Genomic DNA, 19,036 nt, shown 5'->3' on the forward strand with positions numbered 1-19,036 from the left:
CCTCCGGTGAGATAAAGTTTTGTAGTTTAACTGTGTGCTGTGCAAAGGAGTCCTTTCGTTTCTCTGCCCCAAATCTTCCAACATTTAGCTTCATTGGACGTCTGCAAGTTTTCATGTTGTGAGAGAAGGAGGAAGAAATTCTCAATGCCGTAATCTTATAAAACCCAATGCATAATTTTATAAGCTTCAATCGTGCCACTTCTTTTCAGTAATAAGAGAGTGTCCCCAGGGCCTTAAGACTGCACTGCCCCTTCCCCGTTGCTAGCGCAGGACGTAGCAAGCCAGAATTGTAAGGTTGGAAGGGAACCTGGGGGTCATCTAGTCCAACCCTGCAGGAATCTCCCTGCTGCACTCAGAAAAATACAGCCCTCCCCACCCTCCTTTGGAGGACGCAAGGCAAAGGACTGGTACTTGAATCTGTACATTTATTTACATTCAGCCAGGAGTGGCAAGGGGTGGGGGCGCTGGGGGCACATCAAGAGATCACTCAGCCAGACACAATGGGGGGGGCAGAAACTGCTTTTTCCCCCATGGGGAGGCACCGTGACAAACGCAAGCTGGAGACCTTCGTGGAACTGGGGGAAAGCTTAGTAAATCAGTAGACACAGGATCCGCCCTCCCGCAACTGTCAGAAAATGCACGCAATCCCAACCCAGCCTCCAGCCTCAGACCAAAGTTAAAATGGGCAGAAAAACACGCCTTTCTCTCCATTGCTAAATCAGTGGTTCCCAAAGTAGGAGGTAGTGCCCCTCTGGGAAGGACGCGGGTGGCACTGTGGTCTAAACCACGGAGCCTCTTGGGCTTGCCGATCGGAAGGTCGGCGGTTCGAATCCCCGTGACGGGGTGAGCTCCCATTGCTCTGTCTCAGCTCCAGCCAACCTAGCCGTTCAAAAGCATGCCAGTGCAAGTAGATAAATAGGTACCGCTGTGGCGGGAAGGGAAACTGCGTTTCTGTGCGCTCTGGCTTCTGTCACGGTGTCCTGTTGCACCAGAAGCGGCTTAGTCATGCTGGCCACATGACCCGGAAAGCTGTCTGTGGACAAACGTTGGCTCCCTTGGCCTGAAAAGCGAAATGAGTGCCGCAACCCCATAGTCACCTTTGACTGGACTTAACCATCCAGGGGTCCTTTACCTGTTTTCTGGGAGGTGCTAAGAGGCAAAGGCAGCAGGCTGGCACTAGAAGTGTAAGTCTGTCAGACTTTGAGAAGAGATCAAGTTCATGAATTGTGTCAAATTAATTAGACTAAATTAACTGGATTTTGAACAAATGTGCAACTAACTGCGGCTGCTTGGAATTTTATGGTGTTCCTCTGTTGTGTTGTGGGTTTGTGCAGGCTGCTATTCTGAATGGCACTTTTTGTATGGCAGAGGGATGGGTTTAGGGAACCAAGGGGAAAGTGGCCTGGAAAGGTTCGAAAACAACTGTCCCAAATGAGCTTGGAGCATCATGTGGAGAAGAGAGGGTCAGGATCCTTTGTTATCTGGCAGAGGAGGTGTTGGACCTGATCCCAAGAGAGCTGCTCTTAACTCCCTGGTCAGCCATATGCCTCTTGGGTTGCCAGCGGTGCAGAGGCCAAAATGAGGCAGGGAGAGAGATGGATGGATCCCTTGGCTTAAGAGTAGGGAGTGTGTGACTGGGATTGCGCCATGCTCCAAGCGTATCCCTGCTCCGTCATTGGTGTGATGGCCTGGGACTTGGGCTCAGACTCAGAACCAGAGGAGTCTCAGTCTGCACCGGATCCTCTGCCTCAGGCGGCATCTGGACCAAGTCTGGGGCCTGATTCTGAAGAGCCCCAGTCTGCACAGGTTCCCCTGCAGCAGGCACCAGATGGGCCGAGTCAGGGGCCTGAGCCTGCCCTGGCTCCAGATGCGGGGATTACCTCGTTGCCTCCAGCTGGGCCATCACTTACAGCTGCTCCGCTACTGGTTGGGTCAGGGGTGGCTGAGGCGGCCTCTGGGTCTAGTCACCCACTGACGTCTCCCGAGCTAGAGACTCAGGTCTGAGAAAAGGAGAGACCTGAGTACTTGCAGGAGGAGTGCTCGCCTTCGGGCAAGACAGGGAGGTGAGTCACCGGGGGATTAGGACCGGCTGTTACCCCGACAGAGATAAAAGGCTGTTAGACCCTGCCCCAGGTTGCGGGAGCAACATTGCTGCTTGCTGGAAGCTGCCTGTTACCTTGTGCCTGACCTAGCCTGGTTTCCTGCCTTGTGTCCTGCCTTGGCCCTGTTGGACTGACTCCTCGCGGAATCCTTGGATTTGGGATCGGACCTGAACCGTGTTGCTCGGGTTAACCTCCAGGCCCAGCGCAGTTGGGGAAACTTGTCCAATCTCAGACTTTGTCCTCTACATCAGCCTTGTCTAACCTGCTGCCCTCTAGATGTTATTGTAGAGAGAGAAGGTTTCCCTGGCGGTCATTTTGCAAGGCAGGAATCTCAACTCGAGATTCCATGGCAGATGGGCATCCAATCTTTGCTTAAAAACCTCCCAGGAAGCAGCATCCACCCCCTTCCATCACATTGGAAAATATGATGCCGCATGATTCCAAGTCAGACTCACGGGTCCCTTCAGCTGAGCATTGCTTACACTGACTTGCAGCAACCCTCCAAGGGCTTCAGGTGGGGCGTTTTCCCGGCCCTACCTGGAGATGCCAGGATTTGAACCTGGGACTGGTGTTCTGCCACTGGGCTACTGCCCTTCCAACCCCATCCCTGGCCAGCAGACATGCTGGGTGATGTTGTTGGGAGTTGTAGTCCAGAACATCTGGCAGGCGCCACGTTGGGGCAGCCTGTATATGTTACCATGAGATGGGAGAGACTCCGGGTTTCTCCTTTCGGTGGCAGTCCACACGTCCCCTTGTACCGGTTCCTTCTGGCCTCAGCTTGCCCATCAGGAAAATGGGCTCACGAGTGACCTACCTGGCTCGGCTGTGGGAAAGGCACATGCAGCAAGGATTCCCAAAGCACACCAAGTGCTACAGGAACTAAAAGCCTCAATCAAACTCTTGTCAACACCCCCTGCTTCCTCCACAGCCTTCCATGGAACTACATTTTCCCGGGTTATTCTGGGTCATTAACCTAAGGGGGAGTTGGAGGGAAGTTTAAATAAAAGAGGTTTTGCAAAAACACGCTCGGCTTTGGCCTGCAGTTCCATTTGAGGCCGGTTTCCCGGGATCTACAGGGGAGTGACCCTGGGCTAATGGAGGAGATCTCCGATGTGCGCACGAACACTCAACAGGCACACTTGCAGCACTCCTCTCTGTTGGTGGCCGGCTCTGAAGCAGCCCTTTCAGATGGGCGAGGAGGCGGCCGTGGCCAGGCCAGCCCAGCCCAGATGGTCTTCATTAGTCCATCTCCTTCCCCTCTTCCTTTGGGGGGTGGGGGTGGGATGCAAGAGCCTTGCTCTCCCCTTCCCCTTCCACTCCTCCCTGTTCCCCTTCCAGACCCTTCGGCAGCGCAGGAGGGCAAAGAGGTTAGCACAAAGTGGTTTGCACAATGCTGTCTTCTTATTCTCCTCCTCCTCCTCCTCCGGACCAGCTGCCCATCTGGGGATGTTCCTCCTGGAATGCCGGCAGTTTGCTTCCTGCCCGCCCAGAGCCTAGAGGATCTCTGAGTGCGCAGGCCGGAAAAGGCAGTTTCCTGTCCACATTATCAGCTTCCCACAGCCGTCCCTGGCGCAGTGGGGTTCAAGTCCTTGGGGTTGTTTTTGGTGTGTGGTTTTTTTGCTGGGGGGGGGGTCTGCAAGGCTGCCCTTGTGGGGACAAGGCATTGCTTGTTCTAGACCATCATGCAGCCTTTCTCAACCTCGGGTCCCCAGATGTTGTTGAACTACAACTCCCATCATCCCTAGCTAGAAAGGCCAGAGCCCAGGGACGATGGGAGTTGTAGTCCAACAACATCTGGGGACCCGAGGTTGAGAAACACTGCAAACCTCAGCTAACTCCAAGACATAGCTGTCAACTTTTTCCTTTTTTTAAGGGAAAGTCCCTTATTCCGAATAGGATTCCTCGCAAGAAAAGGGAAAAGTTGACAGCTATGCTCCAAGAGCACGCAAGGGGACAAGGCCTTCCTAAGCAGGGTCGTGAGGTGCAACTTCTGTGCAAAAAGTCAGAGCAGAGACTCTCGGGGGTGCCAAGGCAGCGAGCGGTTTGTGGGTGGCGCAAGCAGATTGGAAGCCGAGAAGCCGTTCTGCAGAAGGAGACGGGCACAGGGTTGGCAGCCTGGCAAAATCCTTATCGCAAAGGTTTGGGATTTCTCAGTCAGGGGTGTGGGGGCGATCCAACACGCCCTGTATGCACAATCTTGGGGGCTTGGGAAGGTGCTCTCCCCAGCACTGTGGGGTCAAGATTTTGGCTCGCTGGGGAAGGTTACAGAACCAGTCTGGGCAGCTGGGGAGAGGACGGTCACAGCGGGGAAACCGCAGTTCAGGCAAGCTGCAGCCACCCCAGAAACCAGTTCCCTTAAAGTTTGCACGGTGGAATCGGAGGCAAAAAACAAGGCGTAGCAAAGGTAAGGAGATGCAGTTGGCTGCAGTGGTTTCGGAAGGTCCCTTGAAAGCAGCGAACGGTCAGACGTATGTCGGGTGAGGTCCTTAGCAGCAGTCCAAGAGCAGCATGGCACCCAGGAAGCTGGGTTTGTAGTGGAGCGTGGAGTCCAAGAGGGAGAGGCAGCAGAATAGCCACTAAACAGGAGGACGGTGCTAAAGTCAGACAATACAGAGAGGTAGGGAAGACTGGCTTAGTGGCAACTGCGCGGGAATACGGGGATGCTATCGGAGAGAGCAAATATCCTACACATGGAGGGAGCTTCCCTGCTAAAAAGTTCCAGGCCGGCGTCCACCGGCTTCTCACCCCCAGCTCTCTGGGAAGGAGCCAGCGCTGGGGCAGGCCCCGATCCTCTTGCCCAAGCAAGTCCCTGAGACGTGGGGCACAACGCAGTTCAAGCTTCCCATCGGGAGTTCCCCCTGCCCCCTTTCCGTCCACGTGTCGCTCGATTCTGCCCGCTTCCAGCCCGCCGCTCAGACGCCCATCGCGGTCAGGGATCCCGCGCTGGTGATCTTCTTGAACCGGTTTGCAGCACAGACGCCGATGAAGTTTTTCTGCGCGGTTGGAAAAGAAAATGCACACAAGAGTGAAAAAAAGGGGGAATGGCATTGAGGCTGGAAAGCTCACATCGCAGGGTTAAATTATAATAAATTAAAAATTAAAATTAAATTAAAACAATGCACATCAAGGTTGTGCTTCTAACTTTTGTTGCAGAATTTCTTCTGTTACCTATGAGGAAGGGGAAATGGTTTGTGGGAGCCCTGGGTAAGATTCTGGGTTTACTGTGGTGGACATGTAAAATAGTAATTCTGGGGAATGATATATAATGAATTGGAAAAAATGTTCAAGTTAGCCTTTATCAAAAAACCAGAAGCTTTTCTATTGGGAATAATAGGGGATTAAATACCAAAGTACTTAAAAAGAATGCTTTTTGCCCAGAAGTGGAAGGAAGAGAAAGTCCCAACCAAGGGTGGATAACCAAGATGATGGACTATGTTGAAATGGCAAAGTTGACCGTGGAGATCAGAAACCAAGCTGATAAATTTTTTTAGCAAAATGTGGGAGAAATTTATAGAGTACCTTAAAGAACACCAAAGATATTTAAAAGGTTAACAGGATTGTTATAAGACTTCTAATGTAATGACTAAAGTTTAAAAAAGGATATAAAATGATTTTGAAAAAATGTAATTTGATGCAACAGATAAAAAAAAACAGATAAAAATTGGAAACCAGGGGAGGGTGGGGGGGAAGTCCAGGGATTCAAGTAATCTCAGATGTGCAAAAACAGAAAACGATTTAAATGTATAAGAATATTGTTTTAAAAAAGGGGGGAATTTTTTTTAAATTTTTGGGTTCACTGAGCACCGATCATGGTTTGTTTCCAGGGAGGTTAGATGATGTTCATCCAGGAAGAAATATACAAACTATTTGAAGAGCAACTGTAATCAACAAATTATGCTAGTAGGACCACAAGAAGTTTTGTAAGGAGAAATGTATGAAGCATTGCAAAGTGGAGAAAGAATAGAGATATTAGTTATGAATTAAATGTAATTGTGGAAGTAAGAAATGTATATTTAGTGAATAGATTGGGAAATTTCCAGATGTGATTGATGGAAGTCAAAAAAATGGTATAAGATATGAAAGCATGTTTAATTACTGTTGAAAATGATATGTTGAAAAACTAATTATATATATATATATATATATATATATATATATATAAAATGATGTTCATCAAAGCAACTGCATTTCCCTTCCTCTTTCCTGGCTGCAAAAAGTCTTATCTTTTGGGGGGGAAGCAGGTTCGTTGTGCAAGGCCTCCCACTCAACTAGACTTGCGCGACCTGAATTCTGCTGGCGTGTGATTGAACCCCACCCCAAAACAGTGGGTGGCCCACCAGCAGCCATTGCGCTACCTCCCAGTCTGAGCCCAAAGCTTGTGGGATGACTCACAGGGGAGTGGGAAAATGGACCAAAACCGCCGTCCCCCCATTTCCGGATACGGTGAGCTCCCTCCCACGACTGGCTGCCCCTTTCCTTTGTGAGGAAGCTCAGGACAGAAATTTACCGTATTTTTCACTCCATAAGATGCACTTTTTTCCTCCTATAAAGTAAGGGGAAATGTGAGTGCGTCTTATGGAGTGAATGGTGCTGCGCAGAGAGGTAGAGCTGCGCAGTGCCCCTTCAGCGAGGTGCCTGTCCCGTGAAGCCGGAGGAGGACCAGAAGGGACTCCTTCTGTTCCTTCTGCAGCTTTGCAGTGAGGCGCCTGTCCTGTCTCCTTCTGTTCCTCCTCCCACTTCACTGAAGGGGCACTGCGCAGCTCTCCCTATCTGCACAACACCTCTCCTTCGCAGGAGAGGCGCTGCGCAGAGAGGGAGAACTGTGCAGCGCCCCTTCAGCAACATGCCTGTCCTGGCTTCTGCCTTAGCCCTGCGCAGCCTCTTCCGGGCAGGGGGAGCCTTCATCCTGCTGCCCTGAAGAGGCTTGGCGCAGTCATCCCAGAAGCCAGAACAGCCACGTGGTATCCCAGAAGCCAGATCCCTCTTGCTGTTCTGGCTTCTGGGATTCAAAATATTTATTTTCTTGTTTTCCTCCCCCCAAAACTAGGTGCGTCTTATCGTCTGGTGCGTCCTATATAGCGAAAAATACAGTAATAAAGAAGCAAATACCTTCCATCGCCTCTTCATCACGTATTTTCGGAGCAGGACCTGGGATTTCAGCCGCCGGTTGACCCGCTTGGCTTTCTCTCCCAAGTTGTTGAGCCAGGGGTGTTGCAGGCACTGTGCAGCACTCAGGCGTCCGCTGGGGAGGGGGACGAGAGGCAAAGGTTATCGGGGGGGGGGGTCACCACCTGCAGCTGCTGTATCCCAGAGCCCCTAGCCCCCCCCATCCTGCAACGTACAAAACCCTGCAATAAATAGAAAGCGCATCAAACAGAGTCTGCGTTCCAACCTGCCCTGCAGAATTCGCACTCAGCTTCTGCTGCCGGTAGGGGAGGAAGTTGTCAACGGCACAGTCACTGGCCAATTGGTGCCACACACAACCAGTTACTGCAGCTCCCCCCCCCCCCAATAAAAACATAGGGTGTTTTTATCCTGCTGTGTTATTATTGGTTGTTGTTTTTTAACTTTTTAAACAAATACAAATAAATATAAACAACCAAAATGACAAAAGAAAAAATCCTTAATAATAATAATAATAATAATAATGGAAAAGGCTAAAAAACTACAAAAAATATCAAAGCACATGGCATAGAACAAAAGGGGGAAGGAGAAGGAAGAAAGAAAGAAAGGAAAAAGGGAAAGGAAAAAAAGAGGGGGGAAAGGGGAAATGAGCCAAAACACAAGAAGGCTCATCTATTGTACGCTTCCGTCAAGGTCACAACAGATCATTATTCTTATCGATTCTCTCTAGCTGTATTCCATAGAATCCTTCATCTTGGTATCAGGGAACATTTCCCTATGCGGTATCATTCCAAACATAGCCAGGTCTTTATTGATGAACCCTTATCCCCTAGATAATTATTTAAACATCCCCATTCTTCTTTTTAAGTTTATCTCTTATTGCATCTGTCAGCTTCGCGAGCTCCAAGCACTCACACAATTTGACTACCCATTCATCTTTAGTGGGTGTGTTGTTATTGTTTAATGGGCATGGCCCCCTTTCAAAAACGTGGTTTGGATATCCCACGTATCGCAACTTTCTAGCGCGTGATGATAGCAACTAGTCTGCAGGGTTGGGGTACGGTTCATAAAGGGCGTGACTCGCAGCACAGCTCCTTTAACTGGACCTCCGTCCCAGAGACCCGTAAGCATCTCGACTGGCACCCAAGCCCAGCCTCAAGATCTCAGGAGCAGCAAGAAATTCAATATGCAGGGAGCCTTGAGGGAAAACTCAGATATCGCCACCCTTCAGCCGCATACCAGACCTCCAATTGGGGGGTTTTTTGGGTGTTTTTTAAAATACAGACTTTTGGGAAGACGTTGAGAAAGCTCCATTCTTCAAATTTATTTCCTTTTCTAATCAAGAATAGCTATCTTCACTATACTATTGTATTTTAATATTTTAATACAGTGGTGCCCCGTAAGACGAATGCCTCGCAAGACAAAAAACTCGCTAGACAAAAGGGTTTTGCGTTTTTTGAGTCGTTCCGCAAGACGAATTTCCCTATGGGCTTGCTTCGCAAGACGAAACGTCTTGCGAGTTTGTTTCCTTTTTCTTAAAGCCGCTAAGCCATTAATAGCCGCTAAGCCGCTAAGCCGTTAATAGCCGCTAAGCCGTTAATAGCCACTAAGCCGTTAATAGCTGCTAAGCCGCTAATAGCTGTGCTTCGCAAGACGAAAAAACCGCAAGACGAAGAGACTCGTGGAACGGATTAATTTCGTCTTGCGAGGCACCACTGTATTCTGTTGGAAGCCGCCCAGAGTGGCTGGAGAAACCCAGCCAGATGGGCGGGGTATAAATAAATTATTATTATTATTATTATTATTATTATTATTACTAAGGGAGTGTTTCTTCCCCCTCTCAGAACACGAGGACTCGTGAGCATCCAAGGAAGCTGAATGTCGGGGCAGATAAAAAGAAGTCCTTCTTCATGCAATGGAGTGTTAAACTGTGGAACTCCCTGCAACTGGAGACAAGGATGCCTTTAAAAGAGGATAAAGCAAATTCATGGACGGTTGCCGATGGCTATACTAGTCATTATGGCCTTTTCTTGCCTCCCCAGCTGGGGGGAAGCAATGCTTCTGAATACCAGTTGATGGAAACCCTAGGAGGGCAGAGGGCTTGTGTTCGAATCCTGCCTTCAGATTTCCCACAGGCATCTGTTTGGACACTGTGAGAACAGGAATCTGGACTAGATGAGCCATTGGCCTGATCCTGGACTATGCTGAGTTAGATAAATTAACAGGAAGGATTCGAAACCTGCGGGACCAGAGATTCCCAGAAGACTGGAGTAAATTTACAAACTATTTGAAAAGCAATTGTGATGAACAGATTACGCTAGTAGGATTGCAAGAAGTTTCATAAGGTGAATCATTTGAAATGTTGCAAGAAAGATAATGAGGAGAATTATTAGTTAAGGATAATTAAATGTTTTAAATATTTACATGCTCTGGTTCTCTCCCACTTGGACTACTGCAATGCACTCTACGTGGGGCTACCTTTGAAGGTGACCCGGAAACTGCAATTAATCCAGAATGCGGCAGCTAGACTGGTGACTGGGAGCGGCCGCTGAGACCACATAACACCGGTCTTGAAAGACCTACACTGGCTCCCAGTACGTTTCTGAGCACAATTCAAAGTGTTGGTGCTGACCTTTAAAGCCCTAAACAGCTTCGGTCCAGTATACCTGAAGGAGCATCGCCACCCCCATCGTTCTGCCTGGACACTGAGGTCCCGCGCCGAGGGCCTTCTGGCGGTTCCCTCATTGCGAGAAGCAAAGCTACAGGGAACCAGGCAGAGGGCCTTCTCGGTGGTGGCACCCGCCCTGTGGAACGCCCTCCCAGCAGATGTCAAAGAGAACAGCAACTACCAGACTTTTAGAAGACATCTGAAAGCAGCCCTGTTTAGGGAAGCTTTTAATGTTTGATGTATTACTGCATTTTAATATTTGGTTGGAAACCGCCCAGAGTGGCTGGGGAAGCCCAGCCAGATGGGTGGGGTATAAATAATAAATTATATTTTAAAAATATAGAAATTAAGAAATGCATAATAAGCGATAGAGAATGGAAAATCATCAGAGGTGTTGATGGAAGTCTAAAAATATTGTATAAGATGAGCAGTTATGTTGTATGACTGTTGGAACAGATATATTAAAAAATCAATAAAAATGTAATTTTTTTAAAAAAAGCCATGGGCCAGATCCAGCAACCAGCTCTTTTTAGGTCCTTATGGATGTCCACAACTTCTAGTGTCATGTGAGCGAGAGAAAAAGTCTCTCTATCCCCTTTCTCAGCGCACTGCTTCCTTTTAGAAACCTCTATCGCCTCCCCTCTTTTCCAGAAACTTCCTCTGTCATCACAGCAGAAGCCAGATTCGCTTCTTCAACCGGGATAGCTCAGTTGGTGGAGCATGAGACTCTCAGGGTTGTGGGTTCAAGTCTCACACTGGGCGAAAAGGGGGTTGGACTAGATGACCCCTGTGATCCCTTCCAGCTCTCTGGTTCCATGATTCTAAAGAGCCTGTGCAATTTTCTACTGGTCTCCCTCCAGCTAGAAAATGTTAAAGGGTGCGGTGCCTCTCCATTTGCTCTCTGGCTGACCTGGAGGTTAATCGGTTCCCACACAGAAAAGAGCAAAGCTTCCCCCCCTTTTGCCCCAAATGGTCCCAGACCTTTTGTTCTTGATAATCAAGTTGGAGACAAAGTCCTTGGCTTCTTCGGAGATGCCCTCAAAAGCTTCCTCATCAAAATACCAGTTGGCTGCCAGGACGTTGTTGAGGGTTTCCGTGTCGTTGTCGCCCAGGAAAGGGGAGAGTCCGCTCAGCCTGAGAACAGGGTGGGGAAACGAGGAGAGAGTGTCAATCAAGGCTCGTTAGTGAAGGAAAACTCTCCTGGGGCTCAGAAATTTGGCAAATGCAAGCGACTCTGGGGCCAGGAGCCTGGCTGCTCCAGAACACGCCGTGGCTACGTCAGAGCACAAAAAATCGGCTCGCTGGGCCCATTTCCCTTCCAATCTCTCCCCACGGCAATCGACGCCGTGGGTGTTCTGCTGCAGTTCTGTTTCTGCCAAATACATTGCTGCTGCTGCCCCAGAGGTCAGGACCGCAACCGACGGATTCAAATTACAGCGGCACCTCTGGTTGCGAACGGGATCCGTTCCGGAGGCCTGTTCGCAACCTGAAAAGAACGCAACCTGCGTCTCAGTGGGTCGCGATTTGCCGCTTCTGTGCATGCACGTGGCGTCATTTTGCACGCCTGCGGCGAAACCTGGAAGGAACCTGTTCCGTTACTTCCGGGTCGCCGCGGGACGCAACCTGAAAACGTGTGACCAGAAGCAAACGTAACATGAGGTATGACTGTAGAAGAAAGGAGATTTCAACTAAACATCGGGAAAAACTTTCTGACAGCAAGAGCTGTTCGGCAGAGGAGGTTGTGGAATCTCCTTACTTGGAGGTCCGACTGTCAGGGATGCTTAGATTCCTGCATTGCATGGGGTTGGGCTAGATGACCCTCAGGGTCCCTCCTTCTGCCTCTTTGTTTTATTATGTCTTTTTGCTTTCTCATTTGGTGCTTTTATGTTTGTGAGGCGCCCTCTGATCTCCAGATGAATGAGGGTATGCAAATTTAATAAATAAAATAAATGACAAATGTGGCAGCTAGACTGGTGACTGGGAGTGGCCACATAACACCGGTCTTGAAATACCGTATTTTTCGCTCCATTGGACGCACCGGACCATAGGACGCACCGGATCATAGGAGGGGGAGAACAGGGAAAAAGATTTTTTTTCTTGTTCTCTCCCTCCAAAACAAGGTGCGTTCAAGGTACATTCACCAGAGCTTGTGGGGCTGGCGGTGGGGGGAAGCGCTGCTTTCCCCCACCGCCAGCCTCAAAGATCCCTGAAGCCTTTGGAGCGCAGCGCCCCGCTGCCCTGCAGAGGTTTGCGCGCAGCCGTCCCCAAGCTAGAGCAGCGAGACGGAGCCCTCCGTCTCGCTGTTCTGGCTTGGGAACAGCCTTGCTAGCTTCTGCAGGACAGCGGGGTGAAGGCACCCCGCTGCCCTGCAGAAGTTTGCGCGCAGCCGTCCCCAAGCTAGAGCAGCGAGACGGAGCCCTCCGTCTCGCTGTTCTGGCTTGGGAACAGCCTTGCTAGCTTCTGCAGGACAGCGGGGTGAAGGCACCCCGCTGCCCTGCAGAGGTTTGCGCGCAGCCGTGTGCTCTAGCTTGGGGAGGGCTGCGCGCAAACCTCTGCAGGGCAGCGGGGTGCCTTCACCCCGCTGTCCTGCAGAAGCTAGCAAGGCTGTTCCCAAGCCAGAACAGCGAGACGGAGTGCTCCGCAGTGCTCCGTCTTCCTGTTCTGGCTTTGGGCTTAGCGGCGCAGCCTGCATTCGCTCTATAGGACGCACACACATTTCCCCTTAGTTTTTGGAGGGGGAAATGTGCGTCCTATAGAACGAAAAATACGGTACCTACATTGGCTCCCAGGACATTTCCGAGCACAATTCAAAGTGTTGGTGCTGACCTTTAAAGCCCTAAACGGCCTCGGTCCAGTATACCTGAAGGAGCGTCTCCACCCCCATTGTTCTGCCCAGACACTGAGGTCCAGCCCTGAGGGCCTTCTGTCAGTTCCCTCACTGCGAGAAGCCAAGTTACAGGGAACCAGGCAGAGGGCCTTCTCGGTGGTGGCACCCACCCTGTGGAACGCCCTCCCATGAGGTGTCAAGGAAATAAACGACTACAGTGGTACCTCGTTTTGAGTCTGGGATCCATTCCGGAGCCCCGGATGCTTGACAAAGTGCCGCTCTGCGCACGTGCTTGAGCGGTTTTGCGCTTTTGCACGTGCGCGAGCAGCAAACCCGGAAGTAACCTGTTCCGGTACAGTGGTACCTCGGGTTAAGAACTTTTTGTTCTGGAGGTCCGTTCTTAACCTGAAACTGTTCTTAACCTGAGGTTCCACTTTAGCTAATGGGCTTCCCACTGCCGCCACCACACGATTTCTGTTCTCATCCTGAAACAAAGTTCTTAACCTGAGGTACTATTTCTGGGTTAGCGGAGTCTGTAACCTGAAGCGTATGTAACCCGAGGTACCACTGTACTTCCGGGTTTGCTGTTGACGTTCCACGAAATGGACACTAAACGGGGCGGACTCAAACGAGGTACTACTGTTACCTGACTTTTAGAAGACATCTGAAGGCAGCCCTGTTCAGGGAAGTTTTTAATGTTTGATGTCTTATCATGTTTTTAATATTCTATTGTGAGCCACCCAGAGTGGCTGGAGAAATCCAGCCAGATGGGCGGGGTACAAATAGCATTATTATTATTATTATTATTATTATTATGCCTGATTCCAAAGGCACCCCTTCCCCTCAACTCACAGCATGTAGGTGATCACCCCCATGCTCCACATATCCGTTGTGTAGGAGACTTGTTCGTAGCTGACCACCTCCGGAGACAGGAACTCGGGGGTGCCAAAGTTCACTTTCAGCTTCTCTCTGGGATTGTACCTGGGAAGGTGAGAGAGAGAGAGAGAGAAGAATCTAGCACCATCAATGCACGCAAACGCCTGGCCCATCCACCCCCCAGGAAGGTGGGCACCAGGAGCCTGCTCCCTTCGGAAAGGACTTTGTCCTGTGCCCTCCCCTCGCCCAGTGCCCAGAAGAGGCACACAGCAGGGTCAGGAGTGCGGAAAGGGGAGAGGGGGCTGGTGCAGACTGGCGATGCTCTGCGCCACGGGTCCCCAAACTAAGGCCTGTGGGCCGGATAAGGCCTGAGGGACTCGTTTATCCAGCCTACGGCGACCCCTGCCGCCCACTGCCGTCGCCCACTCTTACCGGCACTGCTCTGTGCAGCTGCCCACTTCCATGTCAGAGGAGCACCGGAAATAGCTTGTGCACATGCCGCAAGCATTATGTCGCATGCGCAGGCATTATGTGCGCATGCGCAAGCACTATTTGCGCATGCACGAGCGTTATTTGCACATGTGCAAGCGTTATTTGTGCACGCTCAAGCATTATTTGCACATGCGCAAGCGTTATTTCCGGTGCTCATCCGGGTCGGAGGAGGCCCCTGCACATGCGCACAAGCTATTTCTGGTGCTCCTCCGACCCGGAAGTGCGCCGGAAATAGCGTGTGCGCACGCGTATGGGCATGCGCTCCCTTGCCCTCCTGCCCCCCGGCGATCGGCGCTGGAGACACCGGCCCGAGGCGCGGTAAGTTTGCTGACCCCTGCCCTGGGCATTACCTTCGGGCAAGTCCAAAATCTATTATCTTCACCATGTGGCCGGTCGAGGTCACGCACAAGATGTTCTCCGGCTGCGGAGGGAGAGAAAAGAGAACACCCCCCACCCCAAAACACCACCTCCGGTTAGTGACTTTGTGGGGAACCTGCAAATGATCCCCTTGAAATCTGGAAAGGTTTGGGGAAGATGGCAGGAAGGTCTCTCTGCCCCACGGAGAGCAACTAGATATCTTGTGTCTGGCGCAGCAGAGGAACTGGGCAGACCCACGGCTGTTTCATGCCCATCTCTTTTTTTGGCAGTGGTTACCAAAGTTGGTAGGGACGCAGGTGGTGCTGTGGGTTAAACCACAGAGCCTAGGGCTTGCCGATCAGAAGGTCGGCGGTTCGAATCCCCGCGACGGGGTGAGCTCCCGTTGTTTGGTCCTTGCTCCTGCCAACCTAGCAGTTCGAAAGCACGTCAAAGTGCAAGTAGATAAATAGGTACCGCTCCGGCGGGAAGGTAAACGGCGTTTCCGTGCACTGCTCTGGTTCGCCAGAAGCGGCTTAGTCCTGCTGGCCACATGACCCGGAAGCTGTACGCCGACTCCCTCGGCCAATAAAGCAAGATGAGCGCCACAACCCCAGAGTCGTCCGCGACTGGACCTAATGGTCAGGGGTCCCTTCACCTTTACCTTACCAAAGTTGGTAGTAGGAGCCCCTGGGCGGCAGTGGGATTACATGGTGTGGAGGCCACAAAGAGGCAAGGAGGCAGCAGGGAGTGTATAATTACCATATTTTTTGCTCTATGACTCACTTTTTCCCTCCTAAAAAGGTAGTGGAAATGTGTGTGCATCTTATGGAGCGAATGCAGCCTGCGCAGCTATCTCAGAAGCCAGAACAGCAAGAGGGATTGCTGCTTTCACTGCGCAGCGCTCCCTTTGCTGTTCTGGCTTCTGAGATTCAGAATATTTTTTTCTTGTTTTCCTCCTCCAAAAACTAGGTGCGTCTTGTGGTCTGGTGCGTATTATAGAGCCAAAAATACGTAAATAAATAATTTATACCCCATCTGATTCTGAAAAGTTGGTATCACTGGATCAGATATATCCATTTTGCTGAATTCAACTAAATAATTTTCATTGGCATTTGAATAAGCGTGCCATTAAGTGCTGCACTTCTGAATTTTATCTTCCTTAGTGGGTTATGCAAACATCTACTGAGAGTGATGCTTTTTATAAGGTCGCGTCGGAGCTACTGCAGATGCATTTATGGAAGCAGTGTCCGGGAACTGCTGGTTTGGCCCCAAAGGTCTTGTGCCCCACAATAGCTTTGCCCCTCCTCCTCCTCCTTCTTGAGGGAGGGCAGAGATGTTCTCCTACCTTGAGGTCCAGGTGGAGAACACTCATGTGGTGCATGAAGAGGATCCCGTCACAGATCTGACGCACAAAGACCATGCAGTCCACCTCCGTCAGCTGGTAATCCTCGTCGATGATCCGCTCAAAGAGCTCGCCGCCCTCCACGCTGCAACGCAGGACAGGGGCTGCCTTAGACCATCAGGTGAACCCCAAACCCCTCAGGGCCATAGCTGTCAACTTACAGATTTGAAAATAAGGGACGAGAAGCCTCAAAAATAAGGGATCAGCAGCCAAAATAAGGGCTCAACAATTACTTTGATAAAATACCTATTTTGTTGCGTGCAAATGGCTTGAGATACCTATTAGGTCCATAAATTACCATATAGCATATATTCAACACAAAAAAACAGCAACAATTTGTTGTTGACAAAGGACAGCTGGACATAGAAAGGACCTCATTACCTTCAGTAGCTTATTTAAGGGACATCATCAATAAGGGACAGCAGCGAGACATGGCGCTGGGATAAGGGACTGTCCCGCCAGATAAGGGACGCTTGACAGCTATGCTCAGGGCAGTGCATTCTGGGTGCTACTCATGCATGTGGGCTTTTCCCAGCGTCCATGTGACACCATCAAAAGGCCATCCCATATCCTCCCACATATAGGTCCCATTTAGGCTGGTCGCCACACCCATGAAACAAATGTCCTGACTGGAAGAATCTGCGACCAGAAAGAAGAGGAATATCAAGAAGATTGGAAGAAATTTAAGGACTATTTGAATAAATATTGTAATATAAATAATTAGAAGTCACCTGAAAGCGCCAAATAGGCCTAGGATTAATTTAGGATTTAATTAAGTAAGTTGGATTAAGAACAATAAGATAGTTAATTGCTGGAAATATTTTTAGTTTAAGAATGATATTGGAAAGCTGTTACATACAGACACAATGAAATTCGGAAGGGAGGGATCTGGGGAAGTCCATTAACAATGTAAATAAAATTGGGTTTTTAAGGGATATGGGACTAAATTGTTGTTTTGCTTTTGCGTTTTCAGTACTGTATTGTTTTTTGGTATGGTTTTTTCTTCTTTTTATGTTATATTTGTTATAATTGTGGAAAATTTAATTTAAAAAATTTGGAAAAAAGAAAGAAACAAATGTTCTCATTTGAATGAATCAATGCTGTTTCTGCTAAACTTGTGCCAGAGCTTGCTTTTCTCCTCCTCCCTCTGCGTTTGTTTTTCCTCATGTGTCGTGTCTTTTCAAACTGCGGGCCTGAGCGTGGCGATTGCCTGCGGACCGACAGCCTGCCTCGCAACTCCATGACTCACAACTCCATGAAGAGCATGATGTCCTTCGGAGTCTCGATGGCGTCGTATAGCTGGATCAAGTTCCTGTGGTTCAGCTGATTCATCACGTCGATTTCCACCTCGGCCGCCTCCTAGAGGGGCAAAAACTGGTCAGCGTGGAAGGGAGGCTGGCTGTGGGAGCCTTTGCCAGGCTGGTACCCTCCAGGCATTTTGAACCACAACTCCCATCAGCCCCCGCCAATGTCATAGTTTTGAACGACAGCTTCCACCAGCTGAGACTGACAGGCGTTGCAGTACAAAAACTAGGAAGGGCACCAGGTTGGCAAAGGGTGGGCTTCAGGAGAGACGCTTCTGCCATGCTGCCACCTATGCGCAGACCATGGGTGCTATCCAACTAACATGCCCTGTCAGTGCAAGGATTTATTCTTGCACAACAGAGTTTCCCCTCTCTTCCCCCCAAACCTTTTCTAGGGGTTCCCCCAACCCTCCCGATGTGATGACCTGGGACTCGGACTCAGAACCAGAGGAGTCTCAGTCTGCACCGGATCCTCTGCCTCAGGCAGCAGCTGAGCCAAGTCTGGGGCCTGATCCTGAAGAGTCCCAGTCTGCACAGGTTCCCCTGCACCAGCTGGGTTGAGTCGGGGCCTGAGCCTGCCCTGGCTCCAGATGCGGGGATGACCTCTGTTATGTTCTGAGTTGAATAGGATCCAAAAGGCAGCAGTCTGATTGGTCCTAGAGCAATAGGATTCAGAATGCAGCAGTCTGATTGGTCCTAGAACAATAGGATCCAGAATGCAGCAGTCTGATTGGTCCACAGGAGCCACCCAATCCAGCTCCAGGTGGAAGTGAATCCACAACCTGATTGGCCTACAGGTGAATCCCGGAATTAGCCAATCACGTGGGGCCCATTGTGTAAATAACGTACATAAAGCAGACATTCTGGGGGAACTTCCATTCCTCCTCACCACTATGAGCTGAATAAAGAGCATGAAATCCACTCTCAACTCCGAGTATATCATTTCAATCTCGTTGCCTTCAGCTGGGCCATCACTTATAGCTGCTCCACTACCGGTTGGGTCAGGGGAGGCTGAGGCGGCCCCTGGGTCTAGTAACCCACCGACGTCTCCAGAGCTGCAGAGACTGAGGTCTGAGAGAAGGAGAGACCTGAGTACTCGCAGGAGGAGTGCTCGCCTTAGGGCGAAACAGGGAGGTGAGTCGCCGGGGGATCAGGACCGGCCGCTACCCCGACAAAGATAAAAGGCTGTCGGACCCTGCCCCAGGTTGCGGGAGCAACATTGATGTGCTAGAACCTGCCTGAGACCCTGTGCCTGACCTAGCACGGTTTCCTGCCTTGGCCCTGTTGGACTGACTCCTCGTGGAAACCTTGGATTCGGGACCGGACCTGGACCGCGTTGCTCGGGTTAACCCCTGGGCCCAGCACACCGGAGCAGGAAATGCCCAGGGCATGAGGAAGAGTAGGGGAGGCTCTGTTGCACAAGTGCTGACAAAACACCTTTTAGTAAATTTGCACTGTTCTTACGTTATTTTGCACGTCCGTCGCTTTGGTCCTCATTTCGGCCGGACGAAATGATGAATGAGTTTCACAAACCTGAACTGAACTTAGCAGGGCAGCCGTGCAGGAAAACCCAGCACAAAGACCAGCGCAGAAAAAGTGTTGCGCGCATTGCTACATGTTGCAGCACACTGCACACCAGAGGGCACCTACCCTGTCTTTCGGCCCCTGCTTCTTAATAATTTTCACGGCCAGCTTGAGGCCTGTCTCCTTCACTGCACACGTACGGACTTCTCCAAACTTCCCCCTGTGGAGGGAAAGAGAAAGGCAGGCCCTGAGAATTATGAATTCTTTCCAAAGTTCCTCCAAAGCACTAAAAAGCTCACTTTTCCCATGAAGCCTCATTCCCAACTGCAAGAATGGATGACATTTATCCCTTCCTCCTCA

At 50.3% G+C, this 19,036-nt stretch overlaps 1 protein-coding gene across 2 annotated transcripts in view; it reads right to left on the reverse strand.

Annotated features, from left to right (window-relative positions):
- Nucleotides 1-405: 405 nt before the first annotated feature.
- Nucleotides 406-19,036, reverse strand: part of MYLK2 (myosin light chain kinase 2) — a 42,696-nt gene continuing 24,065 nt past the window's right edge. For both annotated transcript variants that reach the window (XM_081011222.1, XM_081011221.1), the window contains exons 5-13: nt 18,803-18,896; nt 17,098-17,207; nt 15,792-15,933; nt 14,440-14,510; nt 13,574-13,702; nt 10,876-11,028; nt 7,212-7,344; nt 2,073-5,095; nt 406-1,338 (exon numbers count right to left, since the gene is read on the reverse strand). In XM_081011222.1, coding sequence (XP_080867348.1) covers nt 5,015-5,095; nt 7,212-7,344; nt 10,876-11,028; nt 13,574-13,702; nt 14,440-14,510; nt 15,792-15,933; nt 17,098-17,207; nt 18,803-18,896 — 913 coding nt within the window. In that variant the 3' untranslated portion in view covers nt 406-1,338; nt 2,073-5,014. The remainder of the gene's footprint in view (nt 1,339-2,072; nt 5,096-7,211; nt 7,345-10,875; nt 11,029-13,573; nt 13,703-14,439; nt 14,511-15,791; nt 15,934-17,097; nt 17,208-18,802; nt 18,897-19,036) is intronic.

The sequence above is a fragment of the Podarcis pityusensis genome (genome assembly GCF_964106645.2).
Source record: "Podarcis pityusensis genome assembly, chromosome: 6".
In the NCBI taxonomy this organism is placed as follows: domain Eukaryota; kingdom Metazoa; phylum Chordata; class Lepidosauria; order Squamata; family Lacertidae; genus Podarcis; species Podarcis pityusensis.